The sequence below is a fragment of the Myotis yumanensis genome, unplaced genomic scaffold, assembly GCF_028538775.1.
Source record: "Myotis yumanensis isolate MYYU_CA2020_CCGP unplaced genomic scaffold, mMyoYum1.0.hap1 SCAF_16, whole genome shotgun sequence".
Classification (NCBI taxonomy): domain Eukaryota; kingdom Metazoa; phylum Chordata; class Mammalia; order Chiroptera; family Vespertilionidae; genus Myotis; species Myotis yumanensis.
The window spans coordinates 48679867-48700742 of NW_027223767.1; the positions used below are offsets into that span (position 1 = coordinate 48679867).

At 51.4% G+C, this 20876-nt stretch overlaps 1 protein-coding gene across 11 annotated transcripts in view; it reads right to left on the bottom strand.

The window, feature by feature from the left end:
* Positions 1-20876, bottom strand: part of SLC39A11 (solute carrier family 39 member 11) — a 224310-nt gene that overhangs the window by 97227 nt on the left and 106207 nt on the right. For all 11 annotated transcript variants that reach the window (XM_070394339.1, XM_070394346.1, XM_070394349.1 and 8 more), the window contains one exon: positions 18522-18663. In XM_070394339.1, coding sequence (XP_070250440.1) covers positions 18522-18663 — 142 coding nt within the window. The remainder of the gene's footprint in view (positions 1-18521; positions 18664-20876) is intronic.

Below are 20876 nucleotides of genomic sequence, written 5' to 3' on the forward strand. Positions count from 1 at the left end.
AGTGGGCACCCAGGAAGTGGTGACAGTTCCCGAGTTTCCATCCGGACGGCCTCTCTGGCTCACAGGGTCCTAGGAGGGATGTGAAGGAAACACCTTCAGGAGAGAATGAGTCAGGAAGATGGCGCTTGATCTGCTTCCACACGGAGCCGGCAGAGCCCAGGAGGAGATGGCACCAGCATTCCTGCCTGACAAATGTTCTGAAATAGCTGTTCTTTCCCCCTCATCCCCTAAAACGGCGACAGATCCGACCGCTCCCCACCCGCCTCCACTCACTGCTCCAGCTCCAGTCCCTCTGCATGGGCCCAGGCACATCCTCCCACCACGGATAAGGACAACAGCCCAAGACTCTCCCACCCCCCTCAAGTGCACCCACAAGTCCTGTGTGCAGACAGGTCCCAGCATGGGTGGTCACAGAAGAAGGGGGGGTGGGCTGCACCACACGTAGGTCCTGGAGTCAATGGCACAAGTGCCATCGAGCCTACTGGGGATCGAGCCCACAACCCGGCCATGTCCCCTGACTGGGAATTGAACCATGACCCCCTGGTTCACAGGTCGATGCTCAACCACTGAGCCACATCAGCTGGGCTATTTTCTACATCTTTTGATGTTTTACATTTCAGGGGCCTTACTGGGAGAGACTGTCCCTCCCAGGACTAGCTAATTCCTAAACAGAGTCGACACTTTATCTGGGAGGTCGCTTCTCGCGTGTGGGCCAACCGTGGCCTTATCAAACTCTCACACCAAGCCGGGCCTTCCCCCGCTGTCATCCAGGGCCGGGTTCTGGATGACTGAGGACAGCGCCTCTCCCCAAAGCTGGAAGGAAGCTGCTTGCCCTTCCCATGGAAACCCCAAGAAAGGCTCTGGCCTGGGCGTCCCCCTCACTCCCGTCCTCTGCCTCCTGATCACCCCGAAGTTTTCCCTGTGGTCCCGTGTGGTCTGGCACGCCCCCCTCCTCATGGGAAACGTAAGTGATAAATTCTTCTTTCAATGGCATTGGCCTCTCTGAGATATCACTCAGCCACCTCCGTAAATTAAAACCTCGTGGGTACAAATGAGACACCCCACTCCCCAGCCCACCCCGAACTAGCCTTTCTCCAGCCACCAGCCCTGCTCCAGGTCACCGAACACTGACCTCACATGCTGGCACCTTGTGGATCCTGGCGGCGGGCAGAGCTGGGCCAGTGCGACAAGAAGCCACACACCAGGCCCAAATGGTCCCTCGTAGTCAGCCCGGAGCAGCTTACACCACAGCAGCTCCTTATTCACACCTCTGGAACTGTTTTAACTGAAATGTCCCTGAATTCAGGGTTGTTTTTAGAGTCTGCTAAGGAGACATTTTTAAGAAACCTCCACTTTCTGTCTGTGCAAACACAAACCAGCCACCTACACCCATTTAACCATACGACCAAGTCTAGTGCAGTCGCCTGAGCCCGCATCTGCACATCTAGACGTACCCAGGAATTCTCGAGTGCGCAACAGGATTGGCCTGTTTTTCAAAAGAGGATCGTGAGTAGGAGCCGCTGCACCTTTGCAACAGGGACTTCTGCGTAGTCAACAAGCAAGCCCTGGAGCTCCCTGCATGTGAAGGCACCATTCATTTCTTGTATTTAATCTCTGAGAGCTGCATTCACAGTGGTGAAATGCACACACATGCATGTATGTGCACACAAAACATGTACACACACAAATATGTTCTCATGCAAACACAAACATGTATAACACACAAACGTGTGCATGCATAAAACATGTGCACACAAACATATGTGCACACATGCACACACTTGAAACCTTGTAGCAGGAGGGGTAAAAACAAGAAGACACCACAGGATCACCCTAAACATAAATATAACCTTATGTCACTACCTCTTGTCACACTGGCTAAGGCAGGCCTCCAGGCTCCTGGAGGTACTTTCGGGAGTGCCCAGCCCACTCTTAGGATTCCACCGATGCCGCATGCTCTGCAGGCAGCACGCACTGCGCCTTCCCTTTCCACCTTGTCCTCCCCTCTGGGCCTCCTACCCAGGGTGCAGGCCCGGCCACCACGGACAAGTACTTGGAGCTGGGTCTCGAGCCATCGCACCTGGCTGGTGCGGGCAGCGATGCTTCTGCCACGCTTCCCAATGCCCAGAGCGGAGAGTCACGTTTATTATCCTAAGCAGCCTCTGCTCTTCCATCAACTTCATGGCCCCTCTCACTTCAATCAACAATGACTGAAGTGGAAGTTAATGATCCGGAACAGGCAGGGCTCTGTGTGAAGGTCGGATTTAGAAACAAAAGGCCCATGCTTCCCCATCAGTCTCAAAACACACATCCCTTCATCAGAGAATCAACCGCGGAGGGTCTCGGAAGGCGGGGCCGGGCGGGCGGGAGACATGCGTCACCTCACTGCAGAGGGTGAGGAGACAGGTGCTGAGAAAAAGCCCCCGTCCCATTAGGTATCTTCCCAGACAGGGCATGCTGTCACCCCCTAAGGGCTTTGTAGGAACCGAGTAATACCATCAGGAGGGAACCGGAAAGAAATCTCCCAGGAGCACATTACCCCCCGACACACACCCTCTCCCAAGTTCTGCTTAGTTTGGTGACACACGTGTGACTATCTTTTCCTCCGGGGTCATCATTCAGCTCTTCCCTATCATTCTGTGTCTAGTACGGCTGGCAGACTGACATTTCTATTCACAATCACTCGACACTCCCCTCCGCTGGGAGTGTCCTTATGCATCCTTGCTCAGTGTCACGTGGTGTGTGGGGCTGCACATCGTCTACACTTCCCTCCCTGCCCCGGTGCCATGTGAGTTGCCGGGGCCAATGGAAGCAGAAGTTGTAGGAGGCATCACAAACAGAACTCTCAAAGGGCATCTCAGGTTCCCGCCCGGTGGCTTGTTCCGCCCTCTGTCAAGGCACTGGCTCTCCCTCACAGGGACTGCTTCATCAGCTGGGGATCTATAAGAAGACAAACGGAACAAAGGCACAGCCAACCGCAGTCTGATGTCGCTTGAAAGCAACATCCACCTGTGTGGCTCTAAGTCTGTGAGATGTGTGACCTGCTTGTTACATGGCAAAGCTGACTCATACAGCCTGTTACGCACGAATATGTGAGGTCAATGTCACAACTCTTGGAAGCACACACTTTAATGCAAGGAATAGGCCTGGAGTCCCATGTGAGCCCTCAGGCCTGTGAATCCTCATCTTTCTGGGAAGAACCCTTAGAGCACCGTTCTGAGAAAATGCCATCATCGTGTGAGTCATCTAACTGTGAAACTTAATGAAATAAGTTTTGTTTTTTTTTGTTTTTTACCAGGCATGCTTTGGACAACAAATTGTATCTAGAGGGTGTACTCATCTCTGTTGTCACGACATATTTTTGCTGTTCCCTCTCGCCGAGCCTCGATCACTCCAGAGACCAGGAGAAGGCCAGCTCAAGCCACAGAGGCCAAAGAGACATGAGAACATGCCCCCAGATGCAGCATCAGGGACCGGGTGTGCCCTGAGAAGCCCCCATTCCTCCTACTGGGGAGCGGCAGGGCCAAATGGGTGGAGGCCCCTCTGGCTTTAGAATCACTGTTTTGGGGGAAGAAGGCTGTTCTGAGAATGTTGATGCTGTTGCTAAAATGATGCCCAACCACACAAAAAACAAGACTACTTATGTTTTTTAAGCATAAGTTGTAAATCAAACCTGAAAAGCCTGCTAGGACACTTGCAAACGTCTTCCGAGTAAGGCCATCATCCCAAGGTGACCACCTCCAGGGGCCCCCAACTCATGTGTCTCAATAAGGCTGACTCGGATATGCTCAAATGACACTCACTGGTCCAGAAAGACTGACAAAATTCCTGCAGAGAGAGAGGACCCCGGGCCCAATGAGCCGGGCTCTTCCCCAGACCATTGTCACCACCCTCCGGAGACTATAAACGAAACCAAGCGTCCAGATCGCTGGACAGCCGTTTGTAATTGCTGTGTAATGGCTTCTCTTGGGCGTCTGCCTCTACCAGTCTTTGAAGGTAGGGACCACGCCCACTGATCAGATTCCGCCAAGGAGAGGAGCTGGCTTGGTGAAGTATGAACCAGCGAATGAAACCGCCAGAATCAGAACGTGAAAGTCCTGTGCGAAAGGAAAAGAGAGCGCTGAGTCTGGGCAGCGCCATGCCTGACCCCATCCCACCAGAGACCCGGCCGGCAGGCAAGCCATGAGACCCAGGGTTCATCAGGAATCCTTAGCCCGAGCTCTGAGGACGGAACACAATTCCAAAACATCGCACGAAGAGGCCCGGAAAAGAAATGAGCGTGAGAAGGGAAGGAAAGAGAAGGCGGACAGGGCGGCGGGTGGGGCAACAGACTCAGAATCTGAGCCCCAAGATGCCTGGGATGTGGCTTCGAAGGAAAAGAACTGAGCTTCCGGGTGCTCGGTGCCCTAACTGCAGCTCTTCTCTAGCTCTTCTTCTTCTAGTCGGTGCTGATGCAGTCCCCCGGCCAGAGTGTCCCCACAGCCTCCCACTGTGCACACCTCAAGTGTTAGAACAAGAACAAGAAGCCCGTGGGATGGAGCTGATGCGAGGCACGAGGACCAGGCAGGAGCTCGCACCTGGGCCTTTGGACCCCAGGCAGAGCCATAAATGGGCCTTAGTTAGTTACAGGGAACAAACACACCCTCATCTCCTGCCAGGCTCTATGCCGGACCAGTCGCATGTAAAATGCCTCTGAACCCACCAGGTAGCTGCGTTTCCTGGGGAGAGGGCCTCCAGCAGCGGTTCTCAGCCAGGGGCAGCGGCCGGTGGCAGCGAGCCCAGGTGGCACTCTGCACATTCAAGAGGTGCCCCTTCCTCTGAGCAGCCGCAGCCTGGCCCGGGCCAACAATCCACAGAAGAAGCCAGGGTGGAATTCAAACTGCAGGGCCTAGCTCCTTGTGCAAGACCAGCCGGCCTGGTCCCATCTGCTCCCTGGGGGACAGTCCTCGAGGGGCCTTGGGAAATGTCTGGGGCACTTTTGCCCCGAGGCCACACTGACTAGGGGTACTACAGGCATTAGTGGCTGGGGACCAGGGCCACTGAGCAACATACAATGTGCAGGACAGGATGCACCACCAAGAACGGATGCCAACAACCCAACCAGCTGTGCTTGTCACCAGGTGCCCGGGGCGCTCTCCCTCCCACAAAATGGTCAAGACAGATGTTGTGAGGATGGGGGTCGGGGAGGCGGTCATCAGGTGAGGGGCCGAATAAGGAAGAGGTTGTTCAGAGCATCCACTCAGACGCCACGGCCACCTCCGAAGCCCTGCCCCCTGATGCTGAGCCAACATTATCTCCACTTACGTTTTTTTCAAATGCTGAGATTTCACGTTGTTAGTTTAAAGCTGCATCTCTGTTTCTTAAGGGAAGGGAAACAGCAGGACCAAGGCCCTCTGCTGGTCGTCACTGACGACTCCCTAACCCTCCACACCCCGTCGGGGGTGTCCCGGGGGTCTGGGAGCCCCTGGTAACTCTGGATTTCATTCCATCAAGTACCCTATGCATGAAAGACGATAACTGGCAAGCGGGTCACAGGAGACACTGTGCTTAGAACATAAAACGCATCTCTGTGTCTAACACACGGTGTCGAAGAGTCCCCTGCGGAGAGAGGCATGCGCTTGCCGATCGGCATGAACCCAGGGAGGGGTGCCACTGAAGTGTCCCTGACTGTGCACACGGAGCTTCCATGGGGGACCAGGGTGGCGGGAGACGAAGAGAGAGGCCATGACGCAGCCCCCGCAGCCCCTGCAGCCCCTGCGGGTCAGGCTCCGAATCCAGGTTGAGTCGGCGTCCTGCTCTCCCGGTCCACTCGGATGGGATGATCAAAACTCGCCTGGTGCAGCCTTCTGCATTCGGAATTTCAAAGGCGTTTCCGGAGCTCCTCGGCTTCCCAGCGGCAGCGGCGGGAGCCCGGAGCAGCTCATTAGTTCTGGGAGACCTGGCTCAGTATCATCTTAGCGGTGGCCTGTCCTGTTCCCTCCTTTTTGGGAAGCAATCAATCCGCCCGCCAAGGTTTCACTCCGCTCGCCTGATCCTGAAAATCGGCTGAAAATGGGGCTGCTTGATCCAGCCACTAGCAAAACTCGGCTTTGAGGTCTTGGCCGGATTGTGAAAGGTGCCAGCGTGGAGCCCCGAGCCTCCGCCCTACGGCCCCTCTCCCGCCGAGACAGGCAGACAGCAGCGAGGGGACAGGTGCGGTGCAATTAGAGCCCTCGGGTGGAGCAGTGCTGCAACATAAGGCCCTGCGAAAAAGAAAATTAATATGGCAATTCTTCTTCACGCCCTGGCTGCGGGAGACTCGGGAGAGGCAGGTACAATCTGACACTCGAAGGCTAGTAGCTCTACATGGGGCTGGATGATAGGCAGGTTGAAGGCGGGTCCCTGAGACGCTGATAAGAAATATTTGAAGAAGCAGCTCATTCTCCATTACAAATCTCAGGTTGTCTGTCTAGACCTGTCACGGGGCTTCACCCCAAATGGATGGCAGGGACCCAAACAACAGACCGCGTGGGTGAGTTTAATTAGCACTGCAGGTTAGTGGGGTGCCCCTGTGCGAAGCCAACCCAAAGCAAAGGCGGGGAGGAACTTTACCGGGATCTGTTTTTCCAGAAAGAGGGTAATCTACCCACACGAATCTCCATGCAGAGAGGGAGGGAAGGGCTTCTGAAGAGCTCTCTAAGCACTGCACCCCAGGAACGCTGCGCTGGGGCCGCAAAGGGCACCCCGGGGCCCAAACGACCCCAAGAGAATTCTCCAGGGTCTGTCCATTCACAGGCAGGTCACCTGAGAGAGGTGATGAAGAGGGATGAAGGCACAAAATCAAGGTACTCGGTGCCCAGAGAGACAACGATATAAAGAGGCAAGTGAGAAAGACCTGGAGAGATGGAGAGACAGAGGAGATGAAACCAGACAAGGGGAGACAGCTTGTGAACCACGCTGAGAAGTCCTGGTGGACTGTGGCAAAGAAGGGGAAAGGTTACCATGGTAACACCTTCCCCAAAGCACAGGCTGTGTAGCTGAGCCCAGAGACGACGACACTTGCAGCCCCTGATGTGATGGCCACACCTGTCACTACTGCTCACCTGAGAGACTGTGTCTGGAAGCCTGTGTCCAAGCACCCGCTCTCAACTCCAAGGCCTCAGATCAGAACCCACTGCCCCCGATTTTAAGTTCAACGAGCACTTCTCCTACAGGCACGTGGGAGAGGGAATATGGAGCAGAAAGAGCACCCCACACGGCACAGGAACAGACATTCTCACCATTCCTATTCAACGGCATATTAGAAGTCTTAGCCAGTACAATAAGGCAAGAAAAAGAAATACAAGGAAGAAATAAAACTGTCACTATTCATAGACATGACATAGAAAACCCCAAGGAATCTACCAAAAAATTCTTAGAACTAATAAATGACTTTAGCCAGGTTGCAGGATACAAGACTAACCACAAAAATCAAGTACATTTCTGTATATTAGCAATGAACAATCAGAAATTGAAATTCAAGATACAAGATCATTTAGAAAAAGCACCATAAAAGGAAATACTTTAGGTAAAAATCTAACCAAATACATGTAGGATATATATGCTGAAAACCACAAAACGCTAATAAAAGAAATGAAAGATGACTTAAATAAATAGATATATCATGTTCATGAAATAGAAAACAATATTAAGATGTGAAACTTCCCCAAACTGATTTATAGATTCAATACAATTCCAACCAAAAGCCCAACAGAAATTTTTGTCTATATTAACAAGCTGATCCTAAAATTTGCATATACTAGTTTAAGCAGAGGAATTAGAATAACCAAAACAATTTTTAGAAAGAATAAAGTGGGAGGATACACGATACCTGATCTCAAGACTTAAGATAAAGCTATTGTAATTCAGAGAGTGTGATGTTGGTGAAAGGACAGACACCTAACCAATGCAGCAGAATAGAGAGTCCAAAGATAGACAGAGTATGGTCCATGATTTGTTTTACAAAAGCACAAGGCAAGTGGATGGAGAAAGGTCAGTCTTGCCAACACACGGTGCAACCGTTGTAAATCCATAGGAAAAAGAACTAAACCTCACACTCCACCTCCCTCCTTATCCAAAAAGAACTCAAAACAGAGGGTTCTGTGTGGGAACAGCAAGGACAGTCAAGACCAGCCGTGGGCAAACTATGGCCCGCGGGCTGGATCCGGCCCATTTGAAATGAATAAAACTAAAAAAAAAAAAAAGACCGTACCCTTTTATGTAATGATGTTTACTTTGAATTTATATTAGTTCGCACAAACACTCCATCCATGCTTTTGTTCCAGCTCCAGTTTAAGAACCCATTGTGGTCCTCGAGTCAAAAAGTTTGCCCACCCCTGGTCAAGACCCACTTACGAGGTTGTGAGAGGTTTTCGTATGTTACAGTGAAACATAAAATGGAGATGTACAGAATGGGCCATTTGTTCCCCGAGAAGATCTGAATCTGCTTGAAGAAAAGTGTCTCCGAATCGCTTTCATGTGTAGGGCAGGAGCTTCCCTACTAGAAAGAATACTGAGATTGACAAGTGTAAAATCTTGTGGAGGCCTGGGGAGGATCAGTGCTGTGAAGTCCCGGGAGAGCCTGCAATGTTAGGAAAGAGAGCAGAGACTTCTGGCCCCCCACATCTCGTGCACCCTCTTCTGCCATCGACTCCGAACACCTCTGCCTCCCCTACCAGCTCATGATGAGTTCGGGGAGATCAAGGAGTCAGGAGTCCTGAGAGTTAGTTCGTTTGGGGGTAACCAACTGGAAGTGGCTGACACATCCCTTTAACATCTCCAGCTCCCAGATGCTACAACCATCAACATCATGTTTCATTGAGACGACTTCTTTCGTTTGAAGCTACTTGGAGCTATTTTCTTTCTCTGGTCCCCGCAGGGAAAACGCACTAGAGACAAGAAAGCAGAACAAGATACTAGAATGCACACAATGGGAAGAGGACACGGGAGGTTGAACAGCGTGCGTGCTGACAAAAACAGCCCGTGTTGAATGGAGTGTATCCCACACGCCTTTTCTCTAAGGCAGGATTGCACCAACCCCATCCCAGATGCTAGAGGTGTTGCTGCCAATTACATTGCACAGGTTCAGACCCCAATTCCTCACCTTCCCCCTCGGCCCACTCTTTCTCCAAGGCTGTCTATCTCAGTCAGGGGCATCAATTTCCTCCCTTCTTAGGCACTTTCCATATGAGGCAAAAGGAACAAAAAAGAAATAAAGAATTGTGATCTTGCCTGGCCAATGTTGCTCAGTAGTTGATCGTCAACCTATTAACCAGGAGGTTACGGTGTGATTTCTGGTCAGGACACATGCCTGGGTGGTGGGCTTGATCCCCAATCGGGGACGTGTAGGAGGCAGCCGATCAATGATTCTCTCTCATCATTGATGTTTTTATCTCTCTTTCCCTTTCCCTTCCTCTCTGAAATAAATAAAAATATATTTTTTAAAAAATAAGAATTGTGATCTTAAATATTTGAAACCAAAGTACAACCTGTGTTTCTCCACCTTAAAGAAATTCTGCAAGAGGAGAGACCAAGATGGCGGCGTAGGTAAACACCGGAGACCGCTGCCGCAAACAACCATTTCAAAAATACAACTAAAAGACTGAACGGACATCACCCAGAACCACAGGAAGGCTGGCTGAAGAGAGACTCCACAACTAGAAGGAAAGAGAACAGCAAATCGAGGCTCAGAGGCGGCGCAGTGTGGAAAATACAAAGGTACCGAGGTGCGCGCGCAAAGCGGGCTGGTGGCTGAGGGCGCGGTTGTCGTTTTCTGCCGGGAGTGAGTCTCAGACTCTGGGCTCCAGATCCGGGCGAGTCTCTAGGGACCCAGACTCAAACGGGAGAAGCGGGATTATCCGGCATCAGTTGGGACCTGAGGGCAGCTTTCTCTCCGAGGTTTGTAGCGGCTGCCGGGGTTCTGAGAAGCAGAGCCTCTGGGAACGGGACTGAGCGTGGCCATAACTGCTCCCTCCGCCCGCCCTGTTGATCCCGCCCCGCCCAAAACCTGCGCACAGCCATTTGCCGATCGCCTCAGGCAAAGGCTGGATTAGCGCCTCCCCAGAAGGCAGACGTTTTCCACACAGCTGATTTCCACAGCCAGCCGGCCTGGTGGTCAAACCCCTCTAGTGTTAACTACAACAATTAAGGCTTGGCTAGAACAAGACTGCGCACAGAGACCACAAGGGGGTGCACCAAGAAAGCATAAAAGATGCGGAGACAAAAAAACATGACAGAAATGGAGGATATGGAGCTAAGAATCGCAATTTTGAGGGCTTGCCATAAATTTGTGCAGAGCCTCACGAAAACTAATGAGACCCTCGATGCTACAATAAAGAAATTAGAAAGTAAGCATACACGGACTGAAATAAAGAATATTATACCCAATAGCAGACCAGAGGAGTACAATAATCAAACCAAAGATTCGACAAAAAACACCCAATTGGAAAAGCAAAATGAAAAAAGAATCCGAAAGTGTGAAGATAGTGTAAGGAGCCTCTGGGACAGCTTTAAGCGGTCTAATATCAGAGTCATTGGAGTGCCAGAAGATGAGAGACAGCAAGATATTGAAAACCTATTTCAAGAAATAATGGCAGAAAACTTCCCCCACCTGGTGAAAGAAATGGACTTACAGGTCCAAGAAGCGCAGAGAACCCCAAACAAAAGGAATCCAAAGAGGACCACACCAAGACACATCATCATTAAAATGCCAAGAGCAAAAGACAAAGAGAAAATCTTAAAAGCAGCAAGAGAAAGAGGCTCAATTACCTACAAGGGAATACCCATACGACTGTCAGCTGATTTCTCAACAGAAACTTTGCAGGCCAGAAGGGAATGGCAAGAAATATTCAAAGTGCTGAATACCAAGAACCTACAACCAAGATTACTTTATCCAGCAAAGCTATCATTCAGAATTGAAGGTCAGATAAAGAGCTTCACAGATAAGGAAAAGCTAAAGGAGTTCATCACCGCCAAACCAGTATTATATGAAATGCTGAAAGGTATCCTTTAAGAAGAGGAAGAAGAAGAAAAAGGTAAAGATACAAATTATGAACAACAAACATGCATCTATCAACAAATGAATCTAAGAATCAAGTGAATAAATAACCTGATGTACAGAATGAACTGGTGATTATAATAGAATCAGGGACATCGAAAGGGAATAGACTGACTATTCTTGGGGGAAAAAGGGGTGTGGGAGATGCGGGAAGTGACTGGACAAAAATCATGCACCTATGGATGAACACAGTGGGTGGGGAGTGAGGGTGGAGGGTGGGGTGGGAGCTGGAAGGAGGGGAGTTATGGGGGGAAAAAAGAGGAACAAATGTAATAATCTGAACAATAAAGATTTAAATTAAAAAAAAAAAAAAAAAAAAAAAAAGAAATAATTATGAGCACAGAAAAAAAAAAAAAAAAAAAAAAAAGAAATTCTGCAAAAAAATAATAATAATAATAATAATAATAATAACATCTGGAAAAAAAACAAAACAAAACCATATAAGAAGAGCCCCGATGGCCCGGCTTTGGCAGCAGCCCCCTAAGTCTCTGGGTAACAGCAGCCTGGCAGGAATATCCTACCAGGGGCTGGTACTGCCTGGGCCACTTGCCTGCTCTGTTTCCCCAAAAGCACATTAAAAACCCCCACATTTCCTGGTTTAATAGACTTAGGAGCGGAAATGAGTGTGTCAGAACTCTTACAGAGATGATAGAACCTGCTGGCCCAGCAAATGTTAAATTTTGCATAAGGAGACAGGAGCCCTAACTCCTCAGTAGACACGTCATGAATATTTCAAAGAGCCCGCAGCTGCTCCAGAGGCTCCCAATGAATTAAATTGGTGGTAGTTTTTTTCATTACTGCCAGGATTAGCCTCCTCTTGTTTTCTCCCCCTCCTTCACTTGTACATCAGAAACAAATCCCTCCAGACTAACCCAGTCACCCGGTCAGCATATTGGTTGAAAAGTGTCCCCCAACATTCACGTCTACCCAGAACCTCAGAATGTGACCTTACTTGGAAATAGATTCTTTGCAGAAGTAATTAGTTAAGAAGCGCACATATTGGAGAGATGGCCCTCAAGCCAATGACTGGTGTCTTTATAAGAAAAAGGAGAGAGAGATTCAGACACAGACACACAGGTAGAAGGAATCAAAGAAAATCAAGTCCTCTGGCCACCTGGTATTCCTCTGGGTTGATGACCATCCATGGAAAGACAGCTTCCCCAAAAATGGTTTAATGCTGTTATGAACTGTGTTCCCCTCAAACTCTTATGTCTAAGGCCTAATGCCTAGCACCCCAAAATGTAACCGTTTGGAGAGACGATCTTTAAAGAGGTAATTAGGTCAAAATGAGGTCTCTCGGGAGCCCTAATCCACTAGGACTGGCCAGAAGAGGATGGGGACATAGGCAGGCAGAGGGAAGACCCGTGAGGACACGGGGAGAAGACAGCCGCCTGCGAGCCAAAGAGGGAGGCCTCAGGAGAAACCGAACCCGCAAACACCTTGATCTTGGACTTCCAGCCTCCACAGCTGTGAGGAAATAAACGTCTGCTGCATACACCGCCCAGCGTGCAGGACTTTGTTTGGGGGGCTGTCCCCAACTCAAGTAGGTGCCAGATGGCCTCCAGGCCTGGGCCTCGTGCAAACGCTCCCCAAAATGACTGCCTCCCCCAGACAATCGGGACTCAGAAAAAAAAAATCCCAGTAATCAAAGGGCAAGGAAAGAGGACACGTGCTATTTGAGTGCTAACTATTAGCCAGGCAAAAACATAACCCTCTTCAGAGGCAAAAGAATCCATGAAATGTATCCATACCATGAAGTTCCCAGGAGCTGGGACGCACTACCAGTCGCTCAAGCCGCCCACGCAGCACACAGCGCCCTGCTCGAGACGGGATTGCGGTACATTTAACACCCATGATGCTAAAGAGCTCCTGGTAATTATCGTTATTGAACACTCTGCTCTTCATCTTTCAGCCAAATATTTTTGTATTAAAATGTGGCACATTTTCACAGCCTCCGTGCTGCTGCCATGTGCTGACAGGCTCGGCTCATTCCCCACCCCTGAATGCAGAAAAGCCCAGGTCACAGGAAGGAGGCGGCGATGCCAGCACCGGCCCATTTCAGTCCCCAGACAACTCCTCTCATTAGGCCAGGAGAAGATTTTAAAATGCCCCCGAACTAACCAGTTACAAGGGAGAGGAGAGGGAGAAAGAGAGGGAGAGGGAGGGAGAGAGAGACAGAGAGACAGACAGAGAGAGAGAGAGAGAGAGAGAGAGAAAGAGAAGAGTCTAATTGCTAACCCACATGCCAAAATGTTAAATCTATAAAAATAACTGGAAAATTCATGTGTCATCTTTAGAGATCTTACCGATAAAAAGTCAAAATGACTAACATCTCAGAGGCTTCCCTAAAGGCACTCTTTTGGAGACCTGGTTATAAAGAAACACACAGCATCTCTCCTAGGAGTTGCATCAGTCTCTTGATCAAATTCAAGTTCACTAAACTGTGCTGGATATATCAGTGCCAGAAGGGGCATCTCCTTCCGGGGAGACTCAGAAAGTTGGAAAATATGGAAGAAGAAAACAGTGATGGTCACAGGAGCCCTGGAGCGGCTGCACTAGGTCCTCTGTGGTTTCCTAGGATTGGGCTGTGCCAAGGAACTTAGTGCCAAGGTGACCCAGGGTGGTTGGTCTTCCAGAGATAACAGGATGCCACGCCCCTTAGCCTGGCTGCGCCCCCAGGCCCCACACGTTCATCCAAATGTAAACCTCCAAAGACCACTGACCAGCATGAAAACCCACCTGCTGGGTCCACCGGGCAGCTGGAGAGACTGCCCCCCGCTCTATACCCCCCTTAAAGGCAAACACAAAAGCAGGTGCACAGCGTGGCCAAAGGTGAGTACCTCCTTGGTCCTCAGGTCATCAAGTCTTTCCCCAGAGGCACCTCGGGGAGGATGTTCAATGGGGAAAATAGGGAGGAATGATTCCAAGCACAAGATGGAAAGAGGATAGTAAGTATGACACCTGCAGGGGAAATGAGGGTGCCTTGGGGAGGGCGAAAACATCCAAGGACACCTGGACTTCCTGGTGGTTCTGAATGGGACAAGCCCGACAGGTGCTGCCCTGCGGGCCGGGGCACGTGGGAACCTGAGTGAGAAAAGGCCAATTCTCTCCACCGCGATCAGTGTCATTTCCACAGGAAGATGCTACCCGGCGTATCGGTAGCATAACCAATAAGGAACTTGAGTTTAGACTCAGACACAAACAAGTGTTGGTAACGGGTTGGTGACGACAGTTTATCCAAATACATAACCCACTAGGTCAGCACCATTTTCATTTGACCAACAATGGTTTCTCACCTGCCAGGCTGTCTAGGACGAATCATGATTGCCAAGTGAATGCTCCGATTATAAAAGAACTAGAGGCCCAGTGCACAAAATTCGTGCATGGGTAGGGTCCCTAGTGGCTGCCGGCTGCCGGCCCAAACCTTCCTTCGTTCCGCGCTGCCCCCTGGCGGTCAGCGCATGTCATAGCGAGCAAGCGAACTCCTGGTGGGTCAAACTCCTGAGGGAACACTTTGCATAATAGGCTTTTGTATATATAAATAGGAGATTAAGGAAACATTGGGCCCCGGCGGGGTAGCTCAGTTGGTTAGAGCATCATCCCTATACACCAAGGCCGAGGGTTCGACCCCTAGTCAGGGCACATGTAAGAATCAAGCAATGAATGCATAAATAAATGGAACAACAAATCTCTCTCTCTCTCTCTCTCTCTCTCTCTCTCTCTTCCTCCCTTCCTCTCTCAAATGAATAAATAAAACAAATTTAGGGGAACATTGGATTCTAAGCAGAGCTTCTTATAGCTTATGTCCTCCTGACTTCAGGGCCCATTCACCTTCCCCCCAACAACCTCTGGAACGATTTGAGGAAAATAAACAGCCACTTCACAACTAAATAATTGCCTAAATTAAATCCACCTCTTTCTCTGCTGGAAAAATAATGCCGACTCCTGCTCTTTCCACATTTCTACAGAATTGCAGACAATCCTCCATCTGCCGTGCTAATGGATCAATAAACAAAAGCCCTCCCTCTTGAGGAGCTTCTACTGCCTCTCTCAAGACAAACACACTGAAATAGGACAGTTAATTAGAGAAAGAATGGACTGACTCACTGTTCGCTCCCCTGCTGAAGCCAAGGGAGTGCTAGTGAGAAAGAACACGTCCAATTGGGCAGCTGAATGGGGGAGGCGGACAGAGTGTAGTTCGAGACCTAGACGAACCCGGGCGCATGTGCTGGAAGTCATGGAACTCTGCCTTCACATTTTTTAGAAAATATGCTTTTGCTGATTTCTTTTAGAGAGAGAGGAAGGGAGAGGGGTAGAGAGATAGAAGCACTGATGAGAGAGAAACGTCATCGATCGGCTGCCTTCTGCACACCCTGTACCAGGGATCGAGCTCACAACCTGGGCATGTGCCCTGGCTGGGGATCCAACAGGGGACCTCCTGGTTCATAAGTCAACGCTCAACCATTGAGCAAAACCAACCAGACCACATTTATTTATTTATTTGGGGGGGAGGGGAGAATGCCATAAAATGTCAAGGGGTTCATCCTTTGGTGCCCGTCCATGGATCCCGGGTGTACAGAAGCCCTGGCCTCACTTCTAGAATTTACTGCACAATGTCACTGCCCAGAGAGGTACGTCTAAAAACGCTCTGTGACACATTCTTTGTAAGAGCCAACGATTGGAAACAACCTAAAGGGCCCTTGAGGGGGGACCCAATTAGGTCAGATCACGGCCAGTAACAAGATCTTAATGGGAGGAATTGATGAGTGTCCCAGAAAACAAAGACCGTAGTGGGAAACACAAGGTCCGGACCAAGGGGCTGAGCAGGACTGTAACACACAGTATGCCTGGAAGGATGTAAAAGAAACTGGAAACGTGTTTGTGTATGAGAGGGGAGCCTGGACCATAAGGAATGTGAAGCTGGAAGAAACTACTTTTTAATTTTCAATCTAGGTTATTACTTTTTTAATTAAAAAAAAACTAGTTGGAGATAGATTAATAGTCGAAGGGAGAGAGATGGAGAAGGGGACAGAGAGAGAGGTGGAGGGAGGGGGGAGAGAAGAGAAGAAAGGAGAGAGAGAGGAGAGGAGAGGCTGATGGTTTTAGAAGGACTTCTGGTCTAGCTAAGTCCCAGAATAGCCCCAGCCTTGAGAACAGTGGATAATGTGAGACGTTTGGCACAGAGACATAAAGAGGCAAATATCTCGTAAAAGCTGCTCCTGGCTCGGGCGGCTGCCGGGCTGAGAGCAGCTGGGCCTTCTCTCCCACGGCCCACGGCGTGGGGCTCTGCGGGCTTCTCCTCCTGCCGAGCCGATCCTGGGACATAACGGCAATGCCAATATTATTTTTTAAAGGCTCCTGTTGTTCACTAAACACCCATTAAACCAATCTCCTTGCCCATTTACAGCGAGCTTAAGGGCAAATCCAGATGGCACACATAATGCACACTCGGGCCTGAGCTGCAGGAGGCCGGTCATCAAACAGCCATTATCCGGCTTAGAGGCCTCCACTGCCTGACACCCCCGCGTGTGTCCAGGTGAGAAGAGACCTTTCCAGAGATGGCTGGGCCCGCTCCCTCTTGGCAAACCATCTTCGAACTCCCCCGCCCTCCTCCCCACAGCCACCCCCTGCTCCAGGGCTGCATTTGATTTTGTATCTAAACAGTTAGCAACAGCAGCTGAGGGTTGCCTGGTAACCTGGGAAGGCGCTTTGTCTAGGTGTCCCTGAGCAGAGGACAGACTGCCTCGCCCTCCCACACGGCCCTGGTGGCCACGCCGATCCCGCAGTCCCAGGAAACACTCCTGCAGAGCCAGCTCCCACTGGCCCTCTATTCCCATGGCGCCCCGGAAAGGGTCCGTGGGAGGGATACCCGTTTACCTATTCTGATGGACAGGCATTCCCCCTCTGGCCTTCGGATAAAGAAAAACAAAAGGAACAGAACACAATCTATTGGCTGAGTTTTTCATCCTCGAGAAAGCTCGGAACCAAAGCTGGAGCCTCCCAGGGGGCACACAGGATGGCTAGCCCGGTAGAGCCGCTGAGGAGGGACAGGAAGCCCTCCGGCCCTGCGTTCACACGACTCGCCGTGAAAAACGCATGCTTTCCTGGAGCCCGCTGGCCCGTCTGTCACCAGACGGTTCTGGGTGCTCCAAGACAAGAACAGCAGACAGCACCCAAGTCGTTCTGATCGGAGCCTGAAAGCACGTGTGATGGGAGGCAGGGGCAGGTTTCTCACACTGAGCCTCTCACTTGAGCGCACGTGAGAGGAATTTTTATTTCCCGGTTATATCCCACGTGAGAAGTGGTGGGAGGCGGTGAGGATCCGCCCACGAGAAGAACATACTCCAGTTCTCCATGAATAATTCATGCATGATGCAAACTGAACACAGATCCGTGAGGACTGGCTGTGGCATCGCTGTAACTTTTTTGCACGCGGCCTGTCCCCTAGGTTTAGAGGTCGCTCGAGCCTGCACATGATGAAAACATCACATCGCAATGACTGCACGGAAAGGGGGAGAGACCTTTCTCCCCGAGGTCCCTAGTGTGAAGACGGTGCCTGGTCCCCCAGCTGCTCCTCCCTAGTCCACTCTGGAGAACCCCGTGCAAGGGGAGGCGCCCATTCTCAGCATAATCTGCATGGTTTCAAGTCCCGAGTCCAGGGTCCACGGGAGAGTAGGGAGGGCGAGGGATGCCTGGGGCTTACAGGTTAAACGCAGGACTTAAATTCAAAGGGAAAGAAAGGCACCTACCTCTCCTCACGCTGATTGGCCCTTAAATTAGCCAAATGCCCTGAGTGAGTGACAACTGCGCACCGTGGGGGTGGGGGAGGGGGTGGGGGTGGGGGGGGTGGGTCTCACACGGAGCCTGGAAAGCAACGCCACCTTCGTAGCTCACGTAGCTCGCGTGCGACTCCCACTCAGTGGGCCGCAGCCAGTCTGCACCCGCCCTCCACACCCCAAGGAGGAGACTCGGGAGCGGCTGTGTGACTCCCCTCAGGGGAAGCACGCCCTCCAACCAGAGGCATGACTTGGCTCCACAACACTGACTCGGTGAGAGAAATGGCCAGTTCCCCCGATGAATCGGAAAGAGGAAAGTCACATACCCGGGAAGGATCACTCAGGGTCCGTCCGAGAGGGGGAGACACAGGGACAAATGCCCACACGCTCTAACCCAAACCAGCCCGGTCCCACCCGAGGGGTCCTTGTCCGCTGTCCCAACTGGAAAGACAACCAAAAGGCACGGTGACCTCCCGTGCAGCAAGCAGGTGGTTTGGAGAATAAGTGAGACAGGAAGCCCGGGGCCAGATGCCGGTCCAGCCCTGTGCTTGGTGGGGTGAGTCACGTGGAGGCGTGGGCCCGAGGCCCTGGCACTTCCCGCCATTCCTCCTGCCCCCAGGCCCCGGTCTGTCCTGCCTCGCTCAGCCCGGGGTCTGCAGCGGGGAGCTTGCCTGGAAGGAGCCCAGCGCCACCGATCCGGATGGACAGTTCGCTCGCAGGGAGGAGCAGCCTGGGACTCTCGGCATCAGACTTCTTCATCCACGCGGGGTCCAAGTTCAGGGCCAGGGCCGTGTGGGGGTCTTCCGCTGCGCCCTGAAACAAGAAGCAGTCACTGTAACACCTCTCCCAGCTTCATTCCCCACACCCCTCCCGCTCAGAGCTGCCCGGGCAGCCTGCCAATCTCCACCGACAGCGCAGGGCCACCGGGCCAGGCCCCGGGCCAGACCCAGCTGTCGGCAGGCGGGGTCATTAGGAGGAGGACGAGCTTTCTGGTTGTAGAACTTTTGGGGTGACAGAAGCAGGATGTGAGGGGTCCATGCCGAGCCTAGAAAGGGGCAGTAAACAGCGAAATCCCAGCCGGCCGGGTAAAGGGCGCCGCCGGCTCAGCCCAGGCTCTGTCCAGGAAGCCCATTCAGCAGGCTCGCTTGGATGGCAGCAAGGTCACCACTTTCCAGACGTTCGCCATCCTCACGTTTCTCACGCGCTCAGAGGGGAAAGCAGTCCGAACTACAGCCCTGGCAGGAGGGGAACGGAGGGCACCTCGGAGGTCCCGGCCTCTGAGAGGCGAGTCCCGTGGCCGAGAGCAACCAAGTCACCCTGATGTTTTGTCCGTCACCAACTAATTCGACTGTTTGTGCATCAACCAGGCAAAGTCTTCATTTCAGTCCCCACATTTACTCAACAAATACTGACCACCAATTCTGTGGACACTTGGCGAACAAAACAAGACCAAGTCCCAGCTCTTAGGTTCCAGTTAAGAGCAAACAGGTGGCCCTGGCTGGGTGGCTCAGTTGGTTAGAGCATCATCCCTATAGGCCAAGGTTGCAGGTTCGATTCCTGGTCGGGGCACACACAAGAAGTAACCAATAAATGTGTCAAAAAGTGCAACAATAAATCGATCTCTCTCTCTCTCCTTTTCTCTCTCTCTCTCTCTCTCAAATCAATAAATAAAAAATAAAAGAAGAGCAAACAGATGAATCCACAATGAGCTTCTACTCCCACAGCATCGGCCGGAACCCCCGGCCCTGCTGACAGCTTACAAATGCACAGGATCTCGAGGGGAGCGAGGAAGAGGGGTGACCCCACCAACACACACACCTCCGCTTTCACCCAAACAGAAGGCAAGTGGAATCATCTCAATGAGCTTACAAACAGTAGATATTTATTGAAAACCAGGCAATAATAGCTCCAAACAAACCGAAGTTTCCCTTTAAAAACATGTCTCTCTACTATGGGAGAGGAGGGGGTTGCTGATCCAGTCCCTGAGCGCAGCCATTCCTGAGCAAACGCTGGAACCGTTTTCTCGGGTAAGTTTCTTTCGTGACAGAATCTCACGGAAATGATGCTCGGCCGTGTCTTACACACACACACACACACACAGGGACCAGAAAGAGAACCGAGTGATTCAGACATTTATTTCATTCTTTCTTTCCAACGAAATGTTACAAATGAAAACATCAGCCCTTCCGTCTACATCTTCTCCTTCGTCCCGCACATCCACATCACCCCCATCGTTTATTTGCAACGTCCTCTGTAATGCATAGAAGGGTGCCGACACCTCATTTAAGTTTGTTTTAAGGGGGTGGGGGGAGCCTCGTAGCTCCGGGTCCTTCTGTAGAATCCTAGGGGCTGCAGGATGTCACCTGCTCTGTCCCCAGGAGAAGCACAAAGGGACAGCCTGCCACACTGTGCGACACTCAAGGCTGACGCCACAGATGGACGGAATCCTGGGGACAGAAGGGACGTGAGGAAGGCCAGTCTCCTCCTGTAGACACCCCCTCCCCACCGAGTGACAGCTGGCGCTGGTGCCATGTGCCATCGAGCCGCAGCTCTTTGTTTATGGGTTTAATTATTTCTAATCCTACATCTCATGCTGACATCGGAGGGATCGCGGCGGCAATAAAAGACGTGCCTCTCAAGGGAGGGGGGGGGGGGTGTCAGCTGACCTTGCTGTGTCTTCCTTCTGTTTAGAAGGTGATGGATGCGTGGCTGGGAGGAGGCTGCGGGAAGAGAACCACTTTGTTACGGCGAGGCAAGGCGCAGCGGGACAAATGCGCTTTATGAAAAAGCGGCCTGGAGAGACACTGTTTTAACTGAGAACAGTGGTTTTCCACGGGCGACTTTGCCCCCACCCCGCCACCACCTGGGGGCATTTGGCAATGGGCATCTTTGTATGTGGGGGAGGGAGAGAGGGGTGGGGCTGGCACCCTACAGGGCACAAGGCCAGCCCCACAACAAATGACCTGGCCCAAGCGTCAACAGTGCTGAGGTTGAGAAGGATTTAGGATGCTCAGGTACCCAAAGCT